Genomic DNA, 22,585 nt, shown 5'->3' on the forward strand with positions numbered 1-22,585 from the left:
TGAAACAATATTTTATTCTAACCACATTTGAGTTGCCCTGCTGACACAATTCTATTTTATGGTCTATATTCTAGGAACTTTATTGTAATGGCCATGTTTAATCACATAAAGCCCTTTAACAAAAATTAGAAATAATAATGGTTTTCTATGATTCAGTAGCTATTTCTAGAGAAGAGATGCCTTTAATTTCATTTACATTCCTGAGAAAGAATTAAGACGCTATTGTGGGAAATAACTCTTCTTTCAAAGGAAGCAGAGAAAGTGTGAGGACACAAAGTGTATTAAAAGATTATTTTTAGACTGAGCTCCTCAAAACTTGAGAAAAAGAGCATAAGATTTCCAGGCAGTTTTTGAGTATGGGGATTTTAAGATAGAAAAAAAAGGAAACATTTTAATTCTAACTGGAAGAATTGGTACACTCAAGATGAAAATGTAGAAAATATTTGGATATGTTCCAATTATCTAATACTGCATGACAAACTACTCCCAAAGTGTAGTGGCTTAGAACAACAGCCATTTTATTCTATCTCATGATTTTGTAAATGAGCCAGGCTTGCTAAGTAATTCCAAATTATAGTTTTTTTTTCTCATTTATTAGTTGGAATGCTTTTATAAAGAGACACTTTCCCTCACCTCTTCTTCAATTACCTAGGAGAAGCCTTCATAAAGACAGGATAAAGCTTCATTCTTTCCATCTGTCTATCAGTTTTCATGATAAATTGTTTTCTTTTCATCCTCCAAAGTCAACCAGTTTAAAAAAAATCAGTAAGAACTCCTGGATTTCAGCATATTTGATGGCTTTCAAATCCCTGCAATTTTTAATCACATTAAGCTCAAACTGCCCCATCTTTGGCCAGTTGGAACCTCAGGTTGACCTCTGAATCTTTTTGACATATTAGTGGCCTTTGATAATTTCCTTGCTTTCTGGTAAAGGGAGATATTTTAGTCTCACCTTGTGCATTTTCCATTGCATACTGTAATCTGCTCTTTTTCCAAGCAGTCCAGGGTTCCTTTAGCAGTAAATGATACTCAAAGACTATCATCATGGCGCTAGGGCTGTGTAATGGGCTAGTCACTTTCTAAGCCTTTTCAGTGGACAAAGATAGGAAACAAACACACATTGTGTCTGTGTGCATATCAAATCTCCTAAGTTCATATTGATATTTCCAATTCAAATAAAAGACCTAATCTCTATTACATTTCTATTTTTCATGTTTTTCATATGTTTCTATCAGTTTTTTTAGGAGGTGAAATTTGACAAATCATATAACCATTATAAACTGTACTCTCTTCCTTTTAAACATCATATTATCTTTGTTCTGCAAGTAACTATGTAGTCAATGCGCAATACCTATCCTTACAACATTGTCTCTATAGATGTTTTGGTTTTATGAAGCTTCTTCTCTGATAGATACCTCAGTAGTACACATGACAATACCCTCAGAATTCTTTTTTTTTTTTTATAAATTGCTAATCTTCTCTGTATCGTTCCAATTTTAGTATATGTGCTGCCGAAGCGAGCACTACCCTCAGAATTCTTACCCAATGTTAGTAGTGTCTTTGTGCCTTTCCATTTTAAAGGCACTTTTGTTTGATATAAAATTCTTGAATCACATTTTATTATCTTAAATCTTAGATGTCCAAGAAATTTTTAATTTTCCTTTAAAATCTAAATTTTAATAGAATATGCCTTAGGGTTGGCAGCTAAGGTATGCTTAGATAAATAATAGTATGCTTAGGTAAATGCTGTGCTCTTTCAATATATAGTTTTAAATCCTTATAGTTTTCAGGAAATGTTTTTTGAATTATAGTTTGAGTTATTTCTTTTACTCTTTTACTTTGGTTTTCTTCTGTAGTAACTCCTATTATAATTATGTTGGATCTGCTTTATCTTCAATAATTATTTTCTCTTTTAAAATCTATTTACCTTTCTATTTTTATTTTTAAAGTTTTTTTTCCCTTTTTACCCTATATTTCTCTAAAGGCATTATCTGTTATGTTTGCCTACCTATTATTTAGGTCTACTTTACTCCCCATTTCTAAAAAAAATTTTTTTTCTTCTCTTCCTTTCTTGAGATCTGTCACCTCTTTTCTGAGATTTTTAAACTCTGATTTATGTTGTGCTTTTGTGACATATATCACTTGGATGATAGTTTGCTTTACATTTTATTTGTGGTTATCTGTATGCTTAGACAATTTCTCTAGTTATTAATATCATTAATTCATTCAACAAATATTCATTGATTCTCTACTATGTGCAGGCATTATAGTCTGAAGTTGAGCCATACTACCCGATCACTAGATAAATGAAAGAGAGATAAAAGCTTATTGCTTTATGCAACTAAAATTTTGTAGTTTGTTATACAACAATAGCTGACTAATCTAACATATTTATAATCATTATGTGTTTAGTCTCAACCGAATGCTTTTACACTATGAATTCTCTATATTGAAATTCTCATTTTGACATTGTCAGCTGGATTTACATCTTTAGGAATATTTTAAGAAAGATGTATGTTCAGGAAATTGAAAGTTTGAACATTTTTCTTCCACAAATGGATATTTGTGATCTAGAAAATTACTGAGTCACAATCCTTTTCTTTCCCCAAATCATTATAAATGTTGCATCATTACTTTCTGACACTTAACAAAAAAACTTCTGCTTGATTTCTTTCCCGTGGTAGGCTGTAGATTTTTTTCTGAAAAATGCTTGCAAGACATTTTTTTAATTCTTGAAATTAAAACAAATTCTGTGGGATATTTTTATTGTATAGTCTCTTTCAATTGATTCTGCCTTGACTTCACTAAGCTCTTTCACCTGCAGACTAACTGAAAGCCCATAAACATTTTCTATTACGTTTTTCATTATTTCTTCTTCTTCTTTTTGTGTGTGTGAGTATATATGATTGCTTACACCTATTACTCAAAGGTTCATTCTCACTTCTCTGAATCTTGTATTTATCATTTCTTTACATTGCATTGATTTTTCTTTTTCTTTTTCTTTCTTTTTTTTTTTTGAGATAGAGTCTCACTCTGTCACCCAGGCTGGAGAACAGTGGCACGATACGGCTCATTGCAATCTCTGCCTTCCAGGTTTAAGCAATTCTCCTGCCTCAGCCTCCCGAGTAGCTAGGATTATAGGCACGTACCACCACGCCCAGCTAATTTTTGTTAAATCTCATTGATTTCATCTATTGTCTGCAATAGATCTTTTCTTCATGGCTTTCAGAATAAATTAACTCTATCAACACCTTGATAGTGGACCTCTAGCCTTCAGAACCATGATAAAATAAATTTCTGTTGTTTCTGTCATCCAGGCTGTTACTATACCAGCCCTAGCAAACTAATACATCCCATTAAACTTCTGCTTCACTTTCAAAGAGAACCCCAATCATGAATTATTATAATTCTCCCAGGTCAATGAAGGTTGCAAAACAATCCTGCCCTCAGAAATGGGGAAGAGGAGTCCCTGTCCTGGTCTAGTGTTTTAAAAGGCAAAATCTAGTTCTACTCAGCTATGTCCCACCCTAAAGGAATCTTTGGGGCCAAGAAGACATGTTCACTGAGAACTTGTGCTTCACTTATAGACAATAATTTGAATATCTGGTCCCTAAAATTCTTTGCTCACACAGTCCCAAGAAGTCTAACAGTGACTTTTCCCGAGGTCCTCCCTACTGAGGGCAAACAGTGCTTTCAATATCTATAACCCTAGGCCAAAAATGTAGCCCAAAGGCCCCTAGGTCCAAAAGGTGGCAAAGGAGTGGGATAGCAGTAAGTTTGCCAAATAAAATACAAGACAACTTGTTAAATTTGAGTTTCAGATAAACAACAAATAATGTCTTAGTATCAGTTCCAAGTATTGCATTAGACAAATTTATACTAAAAATGTATTCATTGTTTATTGAAAATTCAAATTTTTTTTTTTTTTTTTTTTTTGAGACGGAGTTTCGCTCATTACCCAGGCTGGAGTGCAATGGCGCGATCTCCGCTCACCGCAACCTCTGCCTCCTGGGTTCAGGAAATTCCCCTGCCTCAGCCTCCTGAGTAGCTGGGATTACAGGCAGGCGCCACCGTGCCCAGCTAATTTTTTGTATTTTTAGTAGAGACGGGGTTTCACCATGTTGACCAGTATGGTCTCGATCTATTGACCTCGTGATCCACCCGCCTCGGCCTCCCAAAGTGCTGGGATTATAGGCGTGAGCCACCGCGCCCGGCCCTGAAAATTCAAATATAACTGTACATCCCTTTTTCTAAAAAAAAAAACAAATATGGTAACCCTAGTTGGGGGCCAGAGTTGAGTGTCCATATGCTGAGCATCTATATGCATGAGCACATGGCCCATTATGATATCATTATTGATACCATTAGTATCAAATTGAGTACGAAAAGGTGACACTAGGAAGGCAGGATATATGAGCCAACCAATTCTCGTTCATTAACCCACATTCTGACACAGTAGGAATTCTAAATTCAACCTGGCTTCCCTAGTATTTTCAAAATAGGAAGAACATATTTAACTTTTACATTTTGTTAACTATATTTATAATGTTTAAATATTTAGACATTTATGATTTATATAGTTCGTTTTCAATTTTGTCCCAGCTATACAAATGTCAAGAGGTGGTACTGTTGCAGAAAAGCACTCTAAGAGTCAATATCATTGTTAGTCACATTTAAAGAATGATGAAACTAAGATTTAGAAAGGTCATTCAGCTAGAGGAGTCTGTTTTCAATCTCAGATCTCTCTAAATAGACATCAAATTGTCTTCATCACCAAAAATAATTTCCTACTTATAAGTAAATATATTATTTTTTCTTTTCTTTTTCTTTCAATCATGGCTCACTGAAGCCTTGATCCCCCACACCTGCCCTCACCCCCAAGCCCAGCCAATATGGCAAAACCCCATCTCTACAAAAATGCAAAAATTATCCAGGCATGGAGATAAGCACCTGTAGTTCCAGCTACTTGGGAGGCTGAGATGGGAGGAACGCTCAAGCCCAGGAGGTCACGGCTACAGTGAGCAGAGACTGAACCACTGCACTGTAGCCTGGGTGACAGAGTGAGACCTTGTCTCAAAAAAAAAAAAAAAAAAGAGAGAGAGAGAGAGAGAGAGAGATGGGGGTCTCCCTTTGTTGCCCAGGCTGGTCTTGAACTCCTAGCCTCAAGTGATCCTCCCACCTCAGCCTCCCCAAGTGCTAAGATTACAGGCAGGAGCCACCATGCCTGGCCATAAATAAATATATTCTTCGATCATACAATTTAATATGCATGCATAAAATGAATGCATTTCACGGGATATTAAAGATAGGTATAAAGGAAGTCCCAATTGTTCAGGCTTCAATCTTGAATTTTATGGGCCCAAGCACCTAATTTTATTAATGTGCCCACATTTGATAAAACTAGGGTTTGTGTTATAAATATACAATTCACAACACTGACATAAAACGGACTGCCAATTTAAGTTTACAATGGCTAATGTATCTGACAGAATGATTATTTGTAGCAATTCCTCTTTATAGGAAATGCCAACCAGAAGATCAAATTATAACTCAAAACATTGCTTCTTTAGTCTAATGTTGGAACAGAGGGAGTAAATCTTTGGAGACAGGGTCTCACTCTGTTGCCCAGGCCAGTAGATAAGAAAAATGTGATACATATACACAGTGGAGTACTATTTGGCCATTTAAAAAAATGAGATCCTGGCTGGGCGTGGTGGCTCATGCCTGTAATCCCAGCACTTTGGGAGGCTGAGGGGAGCGGATCACAAGGTCAGAAGTTTGGGACCGGCCTGGCCAACATGATGAAACCCCGTCTCTACTAAAAATACACAAATTAGCCAGGCATGGTGGCGTGTGACTATAATTCTAGCTACTTGGGAAGCTGAGGCAGAATTGCTTGAACCCGGGAGGTAGAGGTTGCAGTGAGCTGAGCTTACACCACTGCACTCCAGCTTGAGCAACAGGGCAAAACTCCGCCTGGGGGCGGGGGCGGGGGTGGGGGTGGCGGGGCGGGGGTGGAGATGGGGGGTGGGGGTTGGGGTTGGGGCTGGGACGAGATCCTGTCCTTTGCAACGTGGATGGAAATGGAGGTCATTATATTAAAGGATATAAGGCAGGCACAGAAAAACAAACTTCATATGTTCTCATTTATTATATTTGTGGGAGCTAAAAAATTAAAACAATTGAACTCATGAGAAACAGAGAGTAGAACAATGGCTACCAGAAGCTAGGAAGGGTAGTGTGGGGCGGAGGGGGGTTGGTGAGCATGGTTAATGGGTACAAAAATACAGTTAGAATGAATAAGATCTAGTTTTTGAAACACAAAGGATAAATGCTTGTGATGGATACACCACTTACTCTGACAGGATTATTACACATTGCATGCCTGTATCAAAATATCTGATGTACCCCATAAATATGTACACCTACTATGTACTCGCAAACATTAAAAATTAAATTTTTTTTAAAAAATAAATTAATCAAATTCCACTCTAAGAACAATCTCGCCAAAAGTGAGGAATTACTTCAAATGCTTTGAAGCTCAACATCCTGGGGTTCTTATCCCTCACTAATTACCTATGCAATTGCAGGTCTCACTTTCTTTGCTTTGTAAACATAGGCTTCTTGTAAGGATTGGGTTTATACACTTAAAATGCTTAGCACAATATTATTACTATTATGCTATCTACATTATAGATGAAACACTACAGGTTATAATACAATGTATACTAATTGTATCATATATATATATATATTTTTTTGTCATCATGCTATTTACTATTGTTCTTTTTAATAACTCTTAGCTAACTTACAGAAACAGGACAAAGGTACAGATCAATCTGGCCCTTACAAGTCGGCAGAGACGGGTACGAATTACCATGACAACAGCGCGCGCCTAGACATTTTCGGCTCGCGCGTTGTTTGGGAAGAAAAAGCCTAGGCTGCGTGTTGCGTCATCATTACGCGCTCGTAAGGTTTCTTCGTGCTGCTTTGGAAGGTCCCGGAACGGCTACCGTCGCCCCACGCCAGGAATTATTTTTTTATTTTTAACCTTTGTTACATAGAACTGAGGCTACAAGATCGTAAGTACTGAGGGAAGAAAGAACAAGCGAGCGATGGAACGTTAAAAAGATGCCTCAGTATACGCTCCACCTCTGAATCTGCCTGTGTGCTCTTAATCCTATCAGCTTCCTCTCAGCTGGGATCGCGCCGCGTCAACTTCCGGGCGGGTGCCCGCCAGCACGGCCTCCGCCGCTCCCCTTCTTTGGCCCCTTTGTGTCCCCGCAGTGTCGAGGCGCGGGCTCTGGCAGGTCCTTTCTCGAGGCAGGGGGCACAGTAGCACAGGGAGCCTCTCTCTGTGTGCGGGCGCGAGGCCCGCTAGGGGGTTATACTGGGGAACGTGCCTGCGCGTGCTGGGGTAAGAGGAGGTTGCACGAGGGTCAGCTCGTGGTTTCAGTAAGGAGGGGCGGGTGGGGGAGGCGGACGAAGGGGAGTGAAAAGCAATGGAAATTTTAGAAAGATACCCCGGTCCACCTTTTGATCGTGGTGGCCTAACAATGAAGCGTAGCCATAATAGTCCTGAGCCACTGGCATGTTTGTGGGCCCTTTATTGCCTTGGGAATAAACTGCTGTGGCATTGTATTTTATGTTGTTTACATGGCCTCTCTTCCTCTGTTTATTTTTCCCCTGCAGATAGGTCATTTAAAGCCCCCATCCCTGCAAGGTGGTGGTTTCTACCAATATGAATCTTTTCAACCTGGACCGTTTTCGCTTTGAGAAAAGGAATAAGATTGAGGAAGCGCCCGAAGCAACCCCTCAACCCTCCCAGCCTGGCCCTTCTTCACCAATTTCTCTTAGTGCTGAAGAGGAGAATGCTGAAGGGGAAGTTAGCAGGGCAAACACTCCCGATTCAGATATAACTGAAAAAACAGGTGAGTTACAATGTTGAAATTGATGTAACATCAAAGACAGTTTTTAAAAGATGGAAGAAGGGCTTCTAATTTTTATTCTTGATGTCATGTATATTGATGCATTGTCCTGCAGTGTGCCCTTTTAAATACAGCTTTGGGACTGCCATAAGCACCATGTACCCTCAACTGAGCATCCGTTCATTGTTGCTTCACTTTTGTATGCGTTCTTAGAATATGGCCCACTGGTGGAAGTTGAAATCAGAACTTAGGTCATCCATAGGTCAGAATGGTTACTACTGGAAGAGCAGTGTAGGTGGTTCAGTCCTGTGATAGACTTGGAGGATATTTGGCCAGACATATTCATTCATTCCAGTATTCCCTCAAAATATTGATCATCTGTGTGCTAGATATTGAACAAGGTGCCTAAAGACAACCTCTGTACACAAGGGAAGATCAGATCACATCAAGTTATTGCATCCACTTGACTTCCTGGATGTCCTCAGAATGCAAATGAAAAATTGCTATTCTTCATGATGAATGAACATTTTTAACCTCATCAGCAGATTGTCAGAGACAAAAGGATTTGAGGATAAGCCAAAAAATTGAGATTTCCACTCGAATCTGTTTTCATTGAACAGTTAACTATTAGAGGAATATATTTGAGCTCTTGCTGTTTTATAGGCATAGTGATAAGTGCTTCACATTCTGTTATTTAATTTGCACAATAATTCTACACGATAGGTATAACTGACATAGAGGTTAATGTAAAATGAGATTCAGGGAGGTTATTAGGAACTTGATAGAGCCTGAACTCAAGTCCTGGCAGTAGGATTCCTGAGCATAAACTCAATAGTTACATAGTTTCTTACGAAAGGTGAAAGGAATGTTGGAAGTTATATTTTAATATTTTTTCAGTAATATCTTTTTTATACAAACTGTTTCGTAAGTAGCTTTCAACGTAATGTAGCCTGAAAGATCGGTAACACACGTTTATCTTTGGTATCTTTTTGTTTGCCACTCTTCTACTTAAATATAGCAGTGATGGCAGATCCTCTAGAAGTTATCATTAGAGTAACATTTTTAAATACTTTGTGTAACTGGAACTTGGCAGAATGATTTGGTAGATTGGATTAGGAGTCAGATTTACAAAGCCTTTTGTCTAAGTAGTTTTGAATTTGAATGCTATAGGGAACAACTGAAGGATTTTAAGCACCAGGAGTAAATCCTTGCGTTCACTCTTTGAATAAATATTTGACATCCATTTAAATGCTTTTCCAATGAATATATTCATCTGTTTCCTCTGTGGTTAGACAGGGCAGGAAGGCCAAGGTGTAGACACGGGATTTCAAATCCATAGATGCTTCTGCCTCTTCATTTTTGTTAAATGTGGGACATTGGACATGTCACTTAAAATCTGTGATTCACGCCGGGCGTGGTGGCTAACACCTGTAATCCAAGCACTTTGGAGGCCAAGGTGGGTGGATCACCTGAGGGCGGGAGTTCAAGACCAGCCTGACCAACATGGTGAAACCTCGTCTTTAAAAAAAAAAAAAAAAATCTGTGATTCACAATTTTTTTCATCTCTGGAAGTAAAAGCAGTTTGTAACCTGGATTTCAGTGGAATGTTTTAGTTATTTATCAGTATTGGTCATGTGAAATCTTTAATTTCCTTTATTGATCAGAAGATATGTTTCTGTTTTTATTTCTTTCTAGCAATATCCATTCATTTTCTCTTTATTGGGACTTTTTCCATAAATAAGTTCTGCTTAGAAACTGAGATTGCTGTAGGAATTACATGGTCAGGCTTGATGGCGTTGGGAAACTGGAAAATTAAGTTTGTTCTAGGAATGGTAATAATTAATCCTTGTAGGAGTGGTGCACTTTGCTTTAATAAAAGATTGTTGTAGGCCGGGCGCGGTGGCTCACACCTATAATCCCAGCATTTTGGGAGGCCAAGGCAGGTGGATCACGAGGTCAAGGGATCGAGACCATCCTGGTCAACAAGGTGAAACCCCATCTCTACTAAAAATACAAATAGCTGGGCATGGTGGTGTGCGCCTGTAATCCCAGCTACTCGGGAGGCTGAGGCAGGAGAATTGCTTGAACCCAGGAGGCGGAGGTTGCGGTGAGCCGAGATCGCGCCATTGCACTCCAGTCTGGGTAACAACAGCGAAACTCCGCCTCAAAAAAAAAAAAAGATTGTTGTAAATGATACTGTGAATTTTGGAGAGTCTCAAAAACTAAGGCTGAGGAGTTTAGATTTTACATTATAGGTACTAGGTATCCATTGTAGACCTTACGGATTGAGTAGGAGAATGATAAAAGTAAGTTTTTAAAGTCAGTTTAGCATTGGTGACTAGTATATCTTGATTGAGGGTAGGGATTGAAGGGAAAGAAATCATTTAGGCAACTCCTGTAATCTAGGAGTGGATAGCTGTAGAAATGGAGAAGAAAGAGATAAAAGAGGTTTCAGAGTAATGAAGGGCAGGGTTTAGATCCCTGATAGGAATGAGATAAGATGACTGTTAAAATTTTTATTTTAGGGCCGGGTCATGCCTGTCATCCCAGCACTTTGGGATGCAGAGGTGGGCAGATCACCTGAGGTCAGGAGTTCAAGACCAGCCTGGCCAACATGGTGAAACCCTAGCTCTACTAAAAATACAAAAATTAGCTCTTATGGTGGAGCGCGCCTGTAATCCCAGCTGCTTGAGAGGCTGAAGCACAAGAATTGCTTGAATCTGGGAGGCAAAGGTTGCACTGAGTGGAGATCATGCCTGAGGGATAGAGTGAGATTCTGTCTCAAAAAAAAAAAAGTAAATGTCTTTAAGAATTCAAATAAGAATTAAAGGTCCTGCCCCCAAGTATTAATTTAGCATGGGGTCTAGGGGGAGGTGCGAAGGGGGATTCAGAATTGAGTGTTGGACCTGTGGAGAGGACAAGATACTGAAGTTATATTTTTAAGGTCAGTACTGGAGATAAAGATTGGTGAATTATGAGTAGGATGTGAGTTTTGACCCTCCTTTATCATGTGGTAACTTTTCATACTGCCATTGTGGGATAATGCTATGTGAGTTTATTTACAGTAAAGTGTCAGGTCTAAGTCAGCTTATAGAATGGAAATTGTATGTAGTCAAAATTATCTGTAATCACTCATTTAAAAACGACTCTTTTTTTTCTTATTTTATCTAGTGAGTTGACTTCATTTCCTACTACCCTCTGTCAGTTACTATGCCACTGCCACATTGTTTCTTGAATCTGTCAAACAAGGTCTCATCTTTGCTTCTTCTAGTTTGCTCTTTTGCCTGGAAAACTCTTCCTGCTACTATTTGCATATGACTCAGATGCTTTGTTTCATTAGATCGAAGTAAAATGTCACCTTTTTTAGAAAGACCTTCCCTGATCACCTGTGAAATAGCCACCCAACCCAGCCCCACCCTACCACAGCTTTACTCTATTGTTATTTTTCTTCATGGTATTTATCACTAGTTAACATTGCATTATATAGTTGTGTCTCCCTTGTTAGAACATATGATTCATAAGAACAGAGACCTTATCAGTCATGTTCATCTATTTATCTCTATTGTTGAGGACAGTCACTGGCTTGTAACCCTCAGTAAGTGTATTGAAGTAAGGATTATTGCATGATGAGTGGGCATTATTTGTACTTTATACATATTTTAAAAAATTTATTATTTGTTTGTTTTTAGACAGCCACACTGTGTTGACCAGGCTACAGTGCATTGGCATAATCTGGGCTCACTGCAACCTCTGCCTCCCGGGTTCAAGTGATTCTCATACCTCAGCCTCCCGAGGAGCTGGGACTACAGGAATATGCCACCATGTCTAGTTAATTTTTGTATTTTTTTGTAGAGATGAGGTGTCACTATGTTGGCAAGGCTAGTGTCAAACTCCTGACCTCTAGTGATCATGTGCCTTGGCCTCCCAAAGTGCTGGGATTACAGGCGTGAGCCACCACGCCCAGACCTATACATTTTTTTTTTCTTTTTTTGAGATGGAGTTTTACCCTGTTGCCAGGCTGCAGTGCAGTGGCACAATCTCAGCTCACAGTAACCTCTGCCTCTTGGGTTCAAGGGATCGTCCTGCCTCAGCCTCCTAAGTAGTTGGGACTACAGCCACTCGCCGCCACACCCAGCTAATTGCGTTTTCAGTAGAGACAGGGTTTCACCATATTAGCCAGACTGGTCTTGAGCTTCTGTCCTCAAGCAGTCCCCTTGTATGGAGGGTGCAGAGGGTTTCTGGAAGAGGAGGTTTTAGACAATATAGATGAAGCTGAAAAGATAGAAGTGTAAACTGTTGGGTTGTGAGGGGCCTTTATATCCTATGTCAGGGAAGATAGATCTTATTTGATGCACATTTTATTTTGGAAAGGCTATTAGTGAAGCTATTGTATTAATTGAAGCCTCAATGTGGGGAAATGACTAGGCGATGACAGAGGAGACAACTGAGGGGAGTTGTAAATGATGCATTTGATGATATTAGGTGATCAGTTGAATGTGGAAGATTTGCAGATAACTCAAATGTTCCTTGTTTGGACAGCTGGAGCACTGCCACCATGGCCTGAATTAGAAGGTGAGTGTAGGAGTGTAGGAGAAAGATACTAAAGCATGATGCATTTGCATTACCCATCTTATTTTAGTATCAAGGTAGTAGATGGTTGAATATTAGAGTTTAGAGCCCAGAGAGTGGTCTGAATCTTAGAAGTCAACTTGGGAGTCATCATTGTGGTAGTTAACAAAAAGTGTCCTAAGCAGGGTATACAATAACATCATTTGACAATGGGCAAAGGCAGGAAAACCAATGAAAAATTTGAAAGATGACTAGAATAGTCATAGAAAATGATAGTGTCCTGGAAGCCAAAGAAAAAAGTGATTTTAGTTTGGTATTTAGTCTAGTAACAAATCCTGTAGAGAAGTCAAGTTCAGTGGGGACTGATTAGTGACCAGTTTCCTTGGAAATTAAAAGTTCCTACTAACCTTTAACAGTTCAGTAGAGTGGTGACGAGGTGAAGATGATTCTTTCAGGAAAGGAAAGAGAAAAATAGGTAATTTGATTGGGAAGCAACATCAAGGAAAGATGTTTCAGATTGTTGAAAATTGAGCATGTTTGTTAACCAAGGGCAAGAAGCTAGTGGAGAGAGAAGGGCTGAGGGAGGGAGATAACCTGAAGAGAGGCATCAAGTGATGGGAACTGAAGCATTGTTGGACTGTTTAACTGTGCAAAACAATAAAGACATTTTACCTGGTGGGGGATAATTAAAGGAGATAAAAATAGATGGATTGATTCATAGATTATTTTGGCATTGGAGGAATGGAGGAAAGTTTTAGTATATGCTTGATGAATTTTTTTTTTTTTTTTGCTGAAATAGATTCAGTCCTCTAGACCACTTCAAGGTGGTTGTCATATTGAAAGGAGCACTTGTTAATAAGTGAGAGACATTTTTGAAACTATACCAGTCATCAAAAAGATTTCCTGAGAGTATTGCTCTGCACAGATGTATAATCTTAAGTAAAAAGTCAGCTGTTTGGATCTTACTCTCTTTTCCTGACTTTGCTTAGTTTTCTGCATTCCTTGCCAACATTAAAATGGTTATTATCCTTTGAATGATGAAACTGAATGTATCCTTTTAGCTTCAAAATTCTGTGACCATTGGGCGATACTCAGTCTTGTTGTAGGTAGGTATGTATGGCCAAAATGTGAATCATTGTTATACCTGTAGATAGTCATTCTGATTTCTTTTCTTTTTTTTTTTTTAAAGATAGGGTTTCTCCATGATGGCCAGGCTGGTCTTGAACTCCTGACCTCAGGTGATCCACCCACCTTGGCCTCCCAAAGTGCTAGGATTACAGGCGTGAGCCACCGCACCCAACCATTCTGATTTCTTAATGTCTCTTAATATTAATTGACAAGCAGTACTTGGTTAGAGGGTTAGTGCTCAATTGTTGTAACAGAAAGTACAGTAAGTACTCAAACGTAAGTAGAAATCTTAAGTGCATTTTAAATGTACATTTATTTGGCCAGGCGCAGTGGCTCACGCCTATAGAGTATCAGCACTTTGGAAGGCCAAGGCAGGAGGATTGCTTGAGACTAGGAGGTTGAGACCAGCCTGGGCAACATAGCAAGACCTGTCTCTATAAAAAAAAAAAAACTAACCAGGCGTGGTGGTGTATACCTGTAGTCTTAGCCACTTGGGTGACTGAGACAGGAGAATTGCTTGAGCCCAGGGGTTCGAGGTTACAGTGAGCTGTGATCACTCCACTACATTCCAGCCTGGGTGACACAGTGAGATTCTGTCCCAAAAGAATGGGGCAGATAGGGGAATTAAGTATTATTTTAGTCATTGTCACTTCACCCTACACAAAAATTTCACTAGTTTGCATCAGACTACATCTTGGTTTTCTGATGTCTACTTTTTCATACCTGTCTAAAATATTGCATACCTTTATTATCTTTAATAGGCTAATAGGCAAAAGTATGTTATTGTTGCTTTTTCTTTGTTTTTGAGGTTATGTTTTCATAAATTTACTAGCCATTTCGTTTTTTCTGTGTTCCTTTATGCTTTTCTGTTTTTCTGATAAATAACTCTTTCTGATAAATGATTTGTAAGTACGTTTTAATTCCGTGTATCTTAGTCTGTAGGGCTGCTATAACTACCATAGACTGGGTAGCTTATAAGCAATAGAAATTTACTCTGACAGTTCTGGAGGCTGGGAAGTCCAAAATCAAGGTGCTGGAAGATCAAGTATCTGAGAGCCCTCTTCCTAGACCATGATTTTTTTTACTGTAATCCCACATGACTGAATGAGTGAGGGGTCTCTTGGGCCTCTTATAAGGGCACTAATCCCATTCATAAGTGCTCTGCCCCCATCACCTAATACCCCCTTGTTCCTCCAGCAAATGTCACCTCCTAATACTATTACCATAGCGGTTAAGATTTCAATATACCATTCTGGGGAGTGGGGCACAGACTGTAGCACCCCCTTTGTTGTTTGCTGTAGAAAAATTTTACATTTTTATATGGTCAGCTTGTTCGTCCTTTCTCTATAAGTATTCTGCGTTCCCCATTACCACATTATAAATATACTCATTCATATTTTCCTCTAGTATATCTGTTAATTTTAAAAATTGTGGTAAAATGCACAGAAAATTTACCATTTCATCCATTTTTAAGTGTACAGTTCGCTACATTCAATTCAATGCATTTATATTGTCATGCAACAATTCTCCAGAACTCTTTTCATCTTGCAAAACAGACTGTGTACCTGTTGAACAACTGCTCCCCATTTCTGATTCCCCCAGCCCCTGGCAACCACCCTTTACATTTTTTTTTTTTTTTATGGATTTGACTATTCTAATATAACATCCTCAGAATCCATTAATGTTGTAGCATATATCAGAATTTCCTTCCTTTATAAGACTGAATAATATTTCATTATGTGTATATACACATTTTGTTTATCCATTCATCCATCAGTGGACACTTGAATTGCTTCCACATCTTGGATATTGTGAATTGTATTGCAGTGAACATAAATGTTTAAATATCTCTTTGAAACCCTCTTTCAGTTCTTTTGGTTGTATACTCAGAAGTGGTATTGCTGGGTCATATGGTAATTCTATTTCTAATTTTTTATGGAACCACCATACCGTTTTCCATAGTTGCTCCACCATTTTACATTTCTGCCAGTAGTGTAGAGGGTTCCAGTTTATCCACATCCTCTCCAACCCTTGTTATTTTCTGTGTTTTGGATAACAGCCAACATAATGGGCATGCATTTATATTTCAGTGTGGGTTTTGTGTTGATTTTTAACTTTAAATCCCATCTGAATTTGATTTCATTATAGGGACTAAAGAAAGGATGATAACGCTTTCTCCTTTGTTCCTTATTCACCAGTTATTAGTCAGTTTTCCATTTATTGAAAAATACTTTTTCTTACATTAAAATGTCATCATTATAGTCTAAAATAACATTTACTTCTAATTTCACTGTTTTATGACCAGAGAGTGTGGCCTGTAATATTTCTTTTTTGGGGAAATTTACTCAGATTTTCTTTGTGGCCTACTATTAATTAATTCCTATAAAAATTCCAGAGGTGTTTGGAAAGAAGACATAATCTAAGTATAGATTTAATTATATGTCAGATTAATAGATGAATTTTATTATATCTTTGTTTTCAAACTGTGGATCATAGACATTTATTGTGTCATAAAATCAATTTCTTGGATCCTGACTAAATATGCATGACTACAGTTTTTAATGGAGTAGAACAAATAGAAAATTATCAAAGTGTATCAGTTATAGTAAGAGCTTCTCCCATTTTCTTTCAGTTATACCTGTGAATCTAACAATCTGTGTGCTTAGGATAATAAACTGAAATATGTCTCTTACAATGGGTTTCAGTCAAAAACGTTTGAAAAACACTGTTCTAAGGCCAGGCGCGGTGGCTCACGCCTGTAATCCCAGCACTTTGGGAGGCCGAGGCGGGTGGATCACGAGGTCATGAGATCGAGACCATCTTGGTCAACATGGTGAAACCCCGTCTCTACTAAAAATACAAAAATTAGCTGGGTGTGGTGGCACGTGCCTGTAATCCCAGCTACTCAGGAGGCTGAGGCAGGAGAATTGCCTGAACCCAGGAGGCGGAGGTTGCGGTGAGCCGAGATCGCGCCATTGCACTCCAGCGTGAAACTCCGTCTCAAAAAAAAAAGAAAAACACTGTTCTAGATCTTGTTTATTTTTGTGCTCTTGCTTTATTAAGAGCATAGAGAAGAATTAATGCCTTGTATTTGTCTCTGTTGACTCTTTGCCTTATATGTCCTGCAATATTTATGCATTTTATTATTAGTATAGAGTTGAGATGTCAGTTATGTATTTATGTATGTATAAAGACTGTTATTTAAAAGTCCCTCTTGAAGGTTTAATACTTTTGCCTTGTTCAATATTAATTGCATGGCTTTCTTTTCCTTTACATTTTAATTAAAAAAATTTTTTTTTTGAGACAGAGTCTCACTTTGTCACCCAGGCTGGAGTGCAGTAGCGCCATCTTGCTTATTGAAACCCTTACCTCCTGGGCTCAAGTAATCCTACTGCCTCAGCCTCCTGAGTAGCTGAGACCACAGAAGTACACCACCACGCCCAGCTAGTTTTTGTGTTTTTGGCGGAGACAGGGTTTGACCATGTTGCCCAGGCTGGTCTGAAACTCCTGACCTCAAGTGATCCACCTGCCTTGGCCTCCCAAAGTTTTGGAAATACAGGCATTAGCCACCACACCCAGCCTCCTTTATGTTTTACCCTTTCTTCTGGCTTAAACTTGAAATGAGGTTTTTTTCCCTCGTTTCAACTTAGAAAGATGAATTAGAAACTACTCTTTAATCTTGTATTTAGTGTATTACTTGTATTTTCTAGAGCATTCATTAGAGAGTTTGATTTATCTTTTGTTAAGATACTAAAGGTATTTTCCTGTCTATGATATGCAAATTAAGACTACAGAATTTACGGTCTGTTGTCTTGGTAATAACTTTTTTTTTTGAGACAGAGTCTCACTCTGTCACCCAGGCTGGAGTGCGATGGCGGGATCACAGCTCACTGCAACCTCTGTGTCCTGGGTTCCAGCAATTCTCGTGCCTCAGCCTCCCAAGTAGCTGGGATTACAGATGTGCACTACCCTGCCTGGCTAATTTTTGTATTTTTAGTAGAGACAGGGTTTCATCATGTTGGCCAGGCTGGTCTCGAACTCCTGACCTCAAGTGATTTGCCCACGTCGGCCTCCCAAAGTGCTGGGATTACAGATGTGAGCCACTGCGCTTGTAATAAATCTTTTAAGAGGGCAAATATATGATGTGTTTTAGTTGGCATTTGAAGGAACTGCCTTGAAAATCAGTGCTATGTTAAAAGATTGAACAGCGTAGAGCAATACATGATTTGAATATCGGAAATGGCAGGGTTTTATAATTCTTCGGGACAGGTGTAAAGGCTTATGTGTTTTTATTCTACTTTGGGAGATCACCTTTGTTTATGAATTATCAAATTGATTTAAACTATTTCTGTGTGAATTCATAATCTCCCACTAGTGATTTTTTTGTTCGAATGAGCCTTAATCTCCCACTAGTGATTTTTTTGTTTGAAAGAGCCTTGATCTTGGACCACTGAAGAGGTGAAACCAGTGGCAAGCTTGAATGCTTGTTTTATGGTAGACTTAGATATGAGAATGGGTAAAGGGTACTCAATAAACTTGGGATATAAGATTATCTTCTTTTATGCATACCACTAGTGGGAACTTTCATGTGGAATTACTCCCTAGGGCCGTGGAATCTTCTTGCAAAGGCTAATGATAGAGGTTCCCATTACCCTTGTTATGAGAAAATATCTTTAAGTTAGCCTTTCCTATTGTTTTTATATGGAAGGACAGACTGTTTTCCCTCCTGTTCATTTAGCATTTTGTATATTCTCTCATTGCACAAATTATGCTTATAACATAGTTATTCATGCACATGTCTGCTTCCCTCCTGTTTCAAAAGGGCAAGTTGAACTGTAACTTGCCATTATTTTGCTTTAATATCCCACCTCCTGCTACAATGCCTTAAACGCAGACAATGTTCAGCACGTGTCAGCGTTGAATAGAAGCAGATGTCTTTTCTTTATAACTGTTTCTGCTTTTCACTGTTCTTTCCTCTGTTTTTGTAGTTTTCTTTATTGCTTCCTGTTTCCTTTATGATACTACTAAAAAGTGCTTATTTGCTTTGAATTAAAAAGCATCATTGCAGCAGGAATATCTTTTTAGGCATTGGCTCTGAGCTATTTTGCTGTTGCTTACTTCTAAGAATAGTCCAAATAAACAAATCTGAGTGTTCAGCACTATTCTAATTCTGATTATTGATGTACCAGTAAGTTGATGTATTATAAACAAGCTTTTACTGTATCCCATCAGTTTTCAAAGTATAGTCTGTGAACTTTTGAGCGTTCCCTGAGCCCATCTGCAGGTGTCCACAAGGTCAAAACTATTGTTATAATAATATTAAGATACTACTTGCCTATTTCACTATATTGATATTTGCACTGAAGGTGCAAAAGCAATCATAGGTAAAAACTGCTGGTGCCTTAGCACCACAGATCAAGGCCAAGGCTTCAGACTGTTGTAGTAGTCAATGTATTCTTACAATTGTGTAAATGCCAGTTTCACTTAAAAGAGTCTAGATGAAGCAGTAAAAATTATTAATTTTATTAAATCTCAACTTAGGATATGTCTTTTTAATATTTTATGAAACAAATGTGAAGTACACGTTGTTGCATGCTATACAACACTTATCTTAAGGGAAAGCATTTGAGCAATTGCTTTGAGCTAACCAGTCACTTTTCTTTCCCAGAACACCACTGATTCACAAAGCGTGGTTATACAAACTTAGGAATTTGGCAGATGTTTTCTCAGAATAAACAGAGTGATACAAAAGAAAACCACACAGTATTTATTGCCAGTGATAAAACCCCAGTTTTCAAAGGAAAGTTTGAATTTTGGAAAACTAATGTCCATGACTGTGAGTTTGACAGTTTCCAATATTTAAGACATTTCTGATAGGCTCAGTGGTGATATTAACAAAAGTAATTTTTAAATATCATGAAATGTGTCAACATTTGGAAGATGTGTATTACTCAGTGAACCAGTATTTTCCAAATGACCCAAGCACAATGTTAGGAAATAATACGCGGTTAATGGTTTTAATGTAATAGAATGCAAAATGTTTTTTCATATGGTTCCAGATTCCACATTGCAACTAACTTTAAGAAATTACCACTTGTCAAGTTTGGGTTTAGTATCAAAGAAAAATAGTCACAGTAATCTAAAAAGGCTATGAAAATACTCCTCTCCTTTCTCCAACTACATAACTTTGTAAGGCATAATTTTTTTATGGAAACAGTGTATTGCAACAGATTAAAGGTAGAAACAGATATGAGAATTCAGCCATCTTTTATTAAACCAGAGATTTTGACAAATATGAAACAGTGTGGCTCATCTCACTAAATAAATTGTTTGTGGCGGGGACATATAGTTTTCATGAAGATATTGTAGGTGAGGCAGAGATCACTTCCAACTCCCCTTTAGCTCTTGTGCGGGCTCTTTTGGCTGAATCTAGAAACCAGAACAATACCAGGAAGCTAAAAAAGAAAAGCATACCATTTGTTAGGTTTATGTGTACGTGGAGATCTCAAGAGAAATCAGAAGAACTGACCAAGGCAAGATGCTTTTATACTTTTTAAGACAACAATAAATTTGAGAAGAAATGATAGGACAAAGGGGATCGGGCAGTGGGCAGCAAACTTCTGGGGGAGTCACTAGAAGACATATGAGGGGTGTAAAACTGGTGGAAGATAAGTCTTACTTTGTTAAGTATATTTAATCAAGTTGGTTGCAACCCCTAATTCTCAGTCACTGGTGATAAGGGCTATTTTCTCGCCCTGGTACAGGGAGGCTACCCCTCCCAGAGGAGCCTTCCTGACTTGCTGCAGGCAAGAAAAGACGGGTCAGCTACCCATTTCTGAAACTACAATTTCTCCAGTGTTGTCAGCTCAGAATAATGAATGGTTTGGCATATTTTGGAATAACATGTCTTTCACGCCTTCAATATATTATTTATGTTAATATGTGAAAAATTTGGTTTTAAATATATAAATATTTAAGCATTCAGTTTTAATTTTATTTTTTAGTATGGTAAGTATCAGAGATAAAACTGACATAAGGAAAAGCTCGTTGGGACCTTCAATTTTTAAGAGTACAAAGGGGTTCTGAGTTAGAGAAATGTTGTGTCTTAGCTTTTCCTCAGCCACCTACCCCCCACATTATACTATTTCCTCTGTTAATCACTTGCCAAGCAGGCTGTGAGGGCGACACTTGGTTCAGAACAGTCTATATGTTTAATGTATATATTTTGAGAGTATAGTATATCTGATAAAAGTGCTAAGTAATTGAGTGCATGATGGGACGTAAGCAAAATTTTATTTTTTTTCTGTATTTTTTTTTTGTTCTATTAACTAAGCATATTAAAGATTAATTTTAAAAACTGGGGCTGCGTGTGGTGGCTCACGCCTATAATCCCAGCATTTCAGGAGGCCGAGGTGGGTGGATCACCTGATGTCAGGAGTTTGACACCAGCCTGGCCAGCATGGTGAAACCCCATCTCTACAAAAAAATGCAAAAATTAGCCAGGTGTGGTGGCGGGCACCTGTAATGCCAGCTACTAGGGAGGCTGAAGCAGGAGAATCGATTGAACCCAGGAGGCAGAGGTTGCAGTGAGCTCAGATCGTGCCACTGCACTCCACCCTGGGCAACAGAGCAAGGCTCTGACAAAAAAACTAAGTAAATTAAAAATTGGTTTGTCTTCACCATGTATTTTGTACTACAGTCTGTATAAGGGAGAAAAACAAAGAAAAGGTAAATTAAAAAAGTCACATTCAGAAAGTTGTAGTTGTTGTAGTTCTCCTAATCCTCACTAATAAAATTTTTAGACATTCCTACAGGTGAAAAGATTATTCCTTATTTTTGATCTGCAGTCCAATGCTCTATCTCTGAACTTTACCCCCTCCTGTATTCATTTTTAATAAAGAGGCCAGGCACAGTGGCTCATGCCTGTAATCCCAGCATTTCGGAGGCCAAGGCAGGCAGATCATGAGGTCAGGAGTTTGAGACCACCCTGGCCAATATGATGAAACCCCATCTGTACTAAAAATACAAAAATTAGCTGGGCATGGTGGTGTGCGCCTGTAGTCCCAGCAGTGAGCCAGGATTGCGCCACTGCACTCTGGCCTGGGAAACAGAACGAGATTCCATCTCAGAAAAATAAATAAAAATAAATTGAGCTTTTAAAGAAAATTGGACATTTTTTTTTTTTTTTTTTACCCTGAGACAGAGTTTTGCTCTTGTTACCCAGGCTGGAGTGAAATGGTGCAGTCCTGGCTCACTGCAGCCTCTGCCTCCCAAGTTCAAGCAATTCTCCTGCCTCATCCTCTCGAGTAGCTGGGATTAACAGGCGTGAGCCACCGTGCCCTGGCCTCTCAAAGCCTTTCTAAAGTGTCAGAAAGTAGGACTTTATTGTTGAAGTGTTCGATTGACATGATTAGCTTTAGGCCCCATTTTTGACACAGTAATGATCTAAATTTTTAGTTATATATATTTTTAGGTTTGTGGTATATCAGGAACACTTTGTAAAATCAGAGTCTAAAGTATCTTTATACTTACTGTATAGGTGTTTGGATTGTAATGTTATTACTTTGTATATGATGATAATACATAGGTTTCTTTATGTTTATGGCAATTAATGTAGCTGTGGTTTATTCCAATACAGAGTTGTTTGCTCAACTGGCATGTGGTGTTTATAAAATTGTTCTTTTGGAAAAAAGTATGATTTGCTTTTTACTGTTGTTTCGAGGACTGCATTGCAGGAAATAGAGAAATGTCTGTGTTCTGGTGCTCTCCAGAGCATACAGTAGTTGTGTAGTACTTGGTTAATGTTACAGGTTGAATATATCTCATCTGAAATTCTTGGGACCAGAGATGTTTCTCATTTTAGATTTTGGAATATTTTTATATACATAATGAGATTGGGAATGGAACCCAGGTCTAAACACAGTTCATCTGTATTTCACACACACCAAGTTTGTGCATGA

The 22,585-nt window shown here is 38.4% G+C and overlaps 1 protein-coding gene and 1 pseudogene across 2 annotated transcripts in view; one reads left to right on the forward strand and one right to left on the reverse strand.

Annotated features, from left to right (window-relative positions):
• Nucleotides 1-1,468: 1,468 nt before the first annotated feature.
• Nucleotides 1,469-1,524, reverse strand: LOC135272091 (U6 spliceosomal RNA; annotated as a pseudogene).
• Nucleotides 1,525-6,955: 5,431 nt separating this feature from the next.
• SMARCAD1 (SWI/SNF-related, matrix-associated actin-dependent regulator of chromatin, subfamily a, containing DEAD/H box 1) overlaps nt 6,956-22,585 on the forward strand; it is an 86,761-nt gene continuing 71,131 nt past the window's right edge. The window contains exons 1-2 of one of the 2 annotated variants that reach the window (XM_012437771.2): nt 6,956-7,082; nt 7,693-7,931. In XM_012437771.2, the coding sequence (XP_012293194.1) occupies nt 7,742-7,931 (190 nt within the window). In that variant the 5' untranslated portion in view covers nt 6,956-7,082; nt 7,693-7,741. Of the gene's footprint in view, nt 7,083-7,147; nt 7,418-7,692; nt 7,932-22,585 lie in introns of those variants that run through there. The other variant, XM_012437770.2, reaches the window with a different exon arrangement.

Source organism: Aotus nancymaae, unplaced genomic scaffold (genome assembly GCF_030222135.1).
Source record: "Aotus nancymaae isolate 86718 unplaced genomic scaffold, 86718_ANA_hifiasm-v0.15.2.pri h1tg000006l, whole genome shotgun sequence".
NCBI classification, from domain to species: Eukaryota; Metazoa; Chordata; class Mammalia; order Primates; family Aotidae; genus Aotus; species Aotus nancymaae.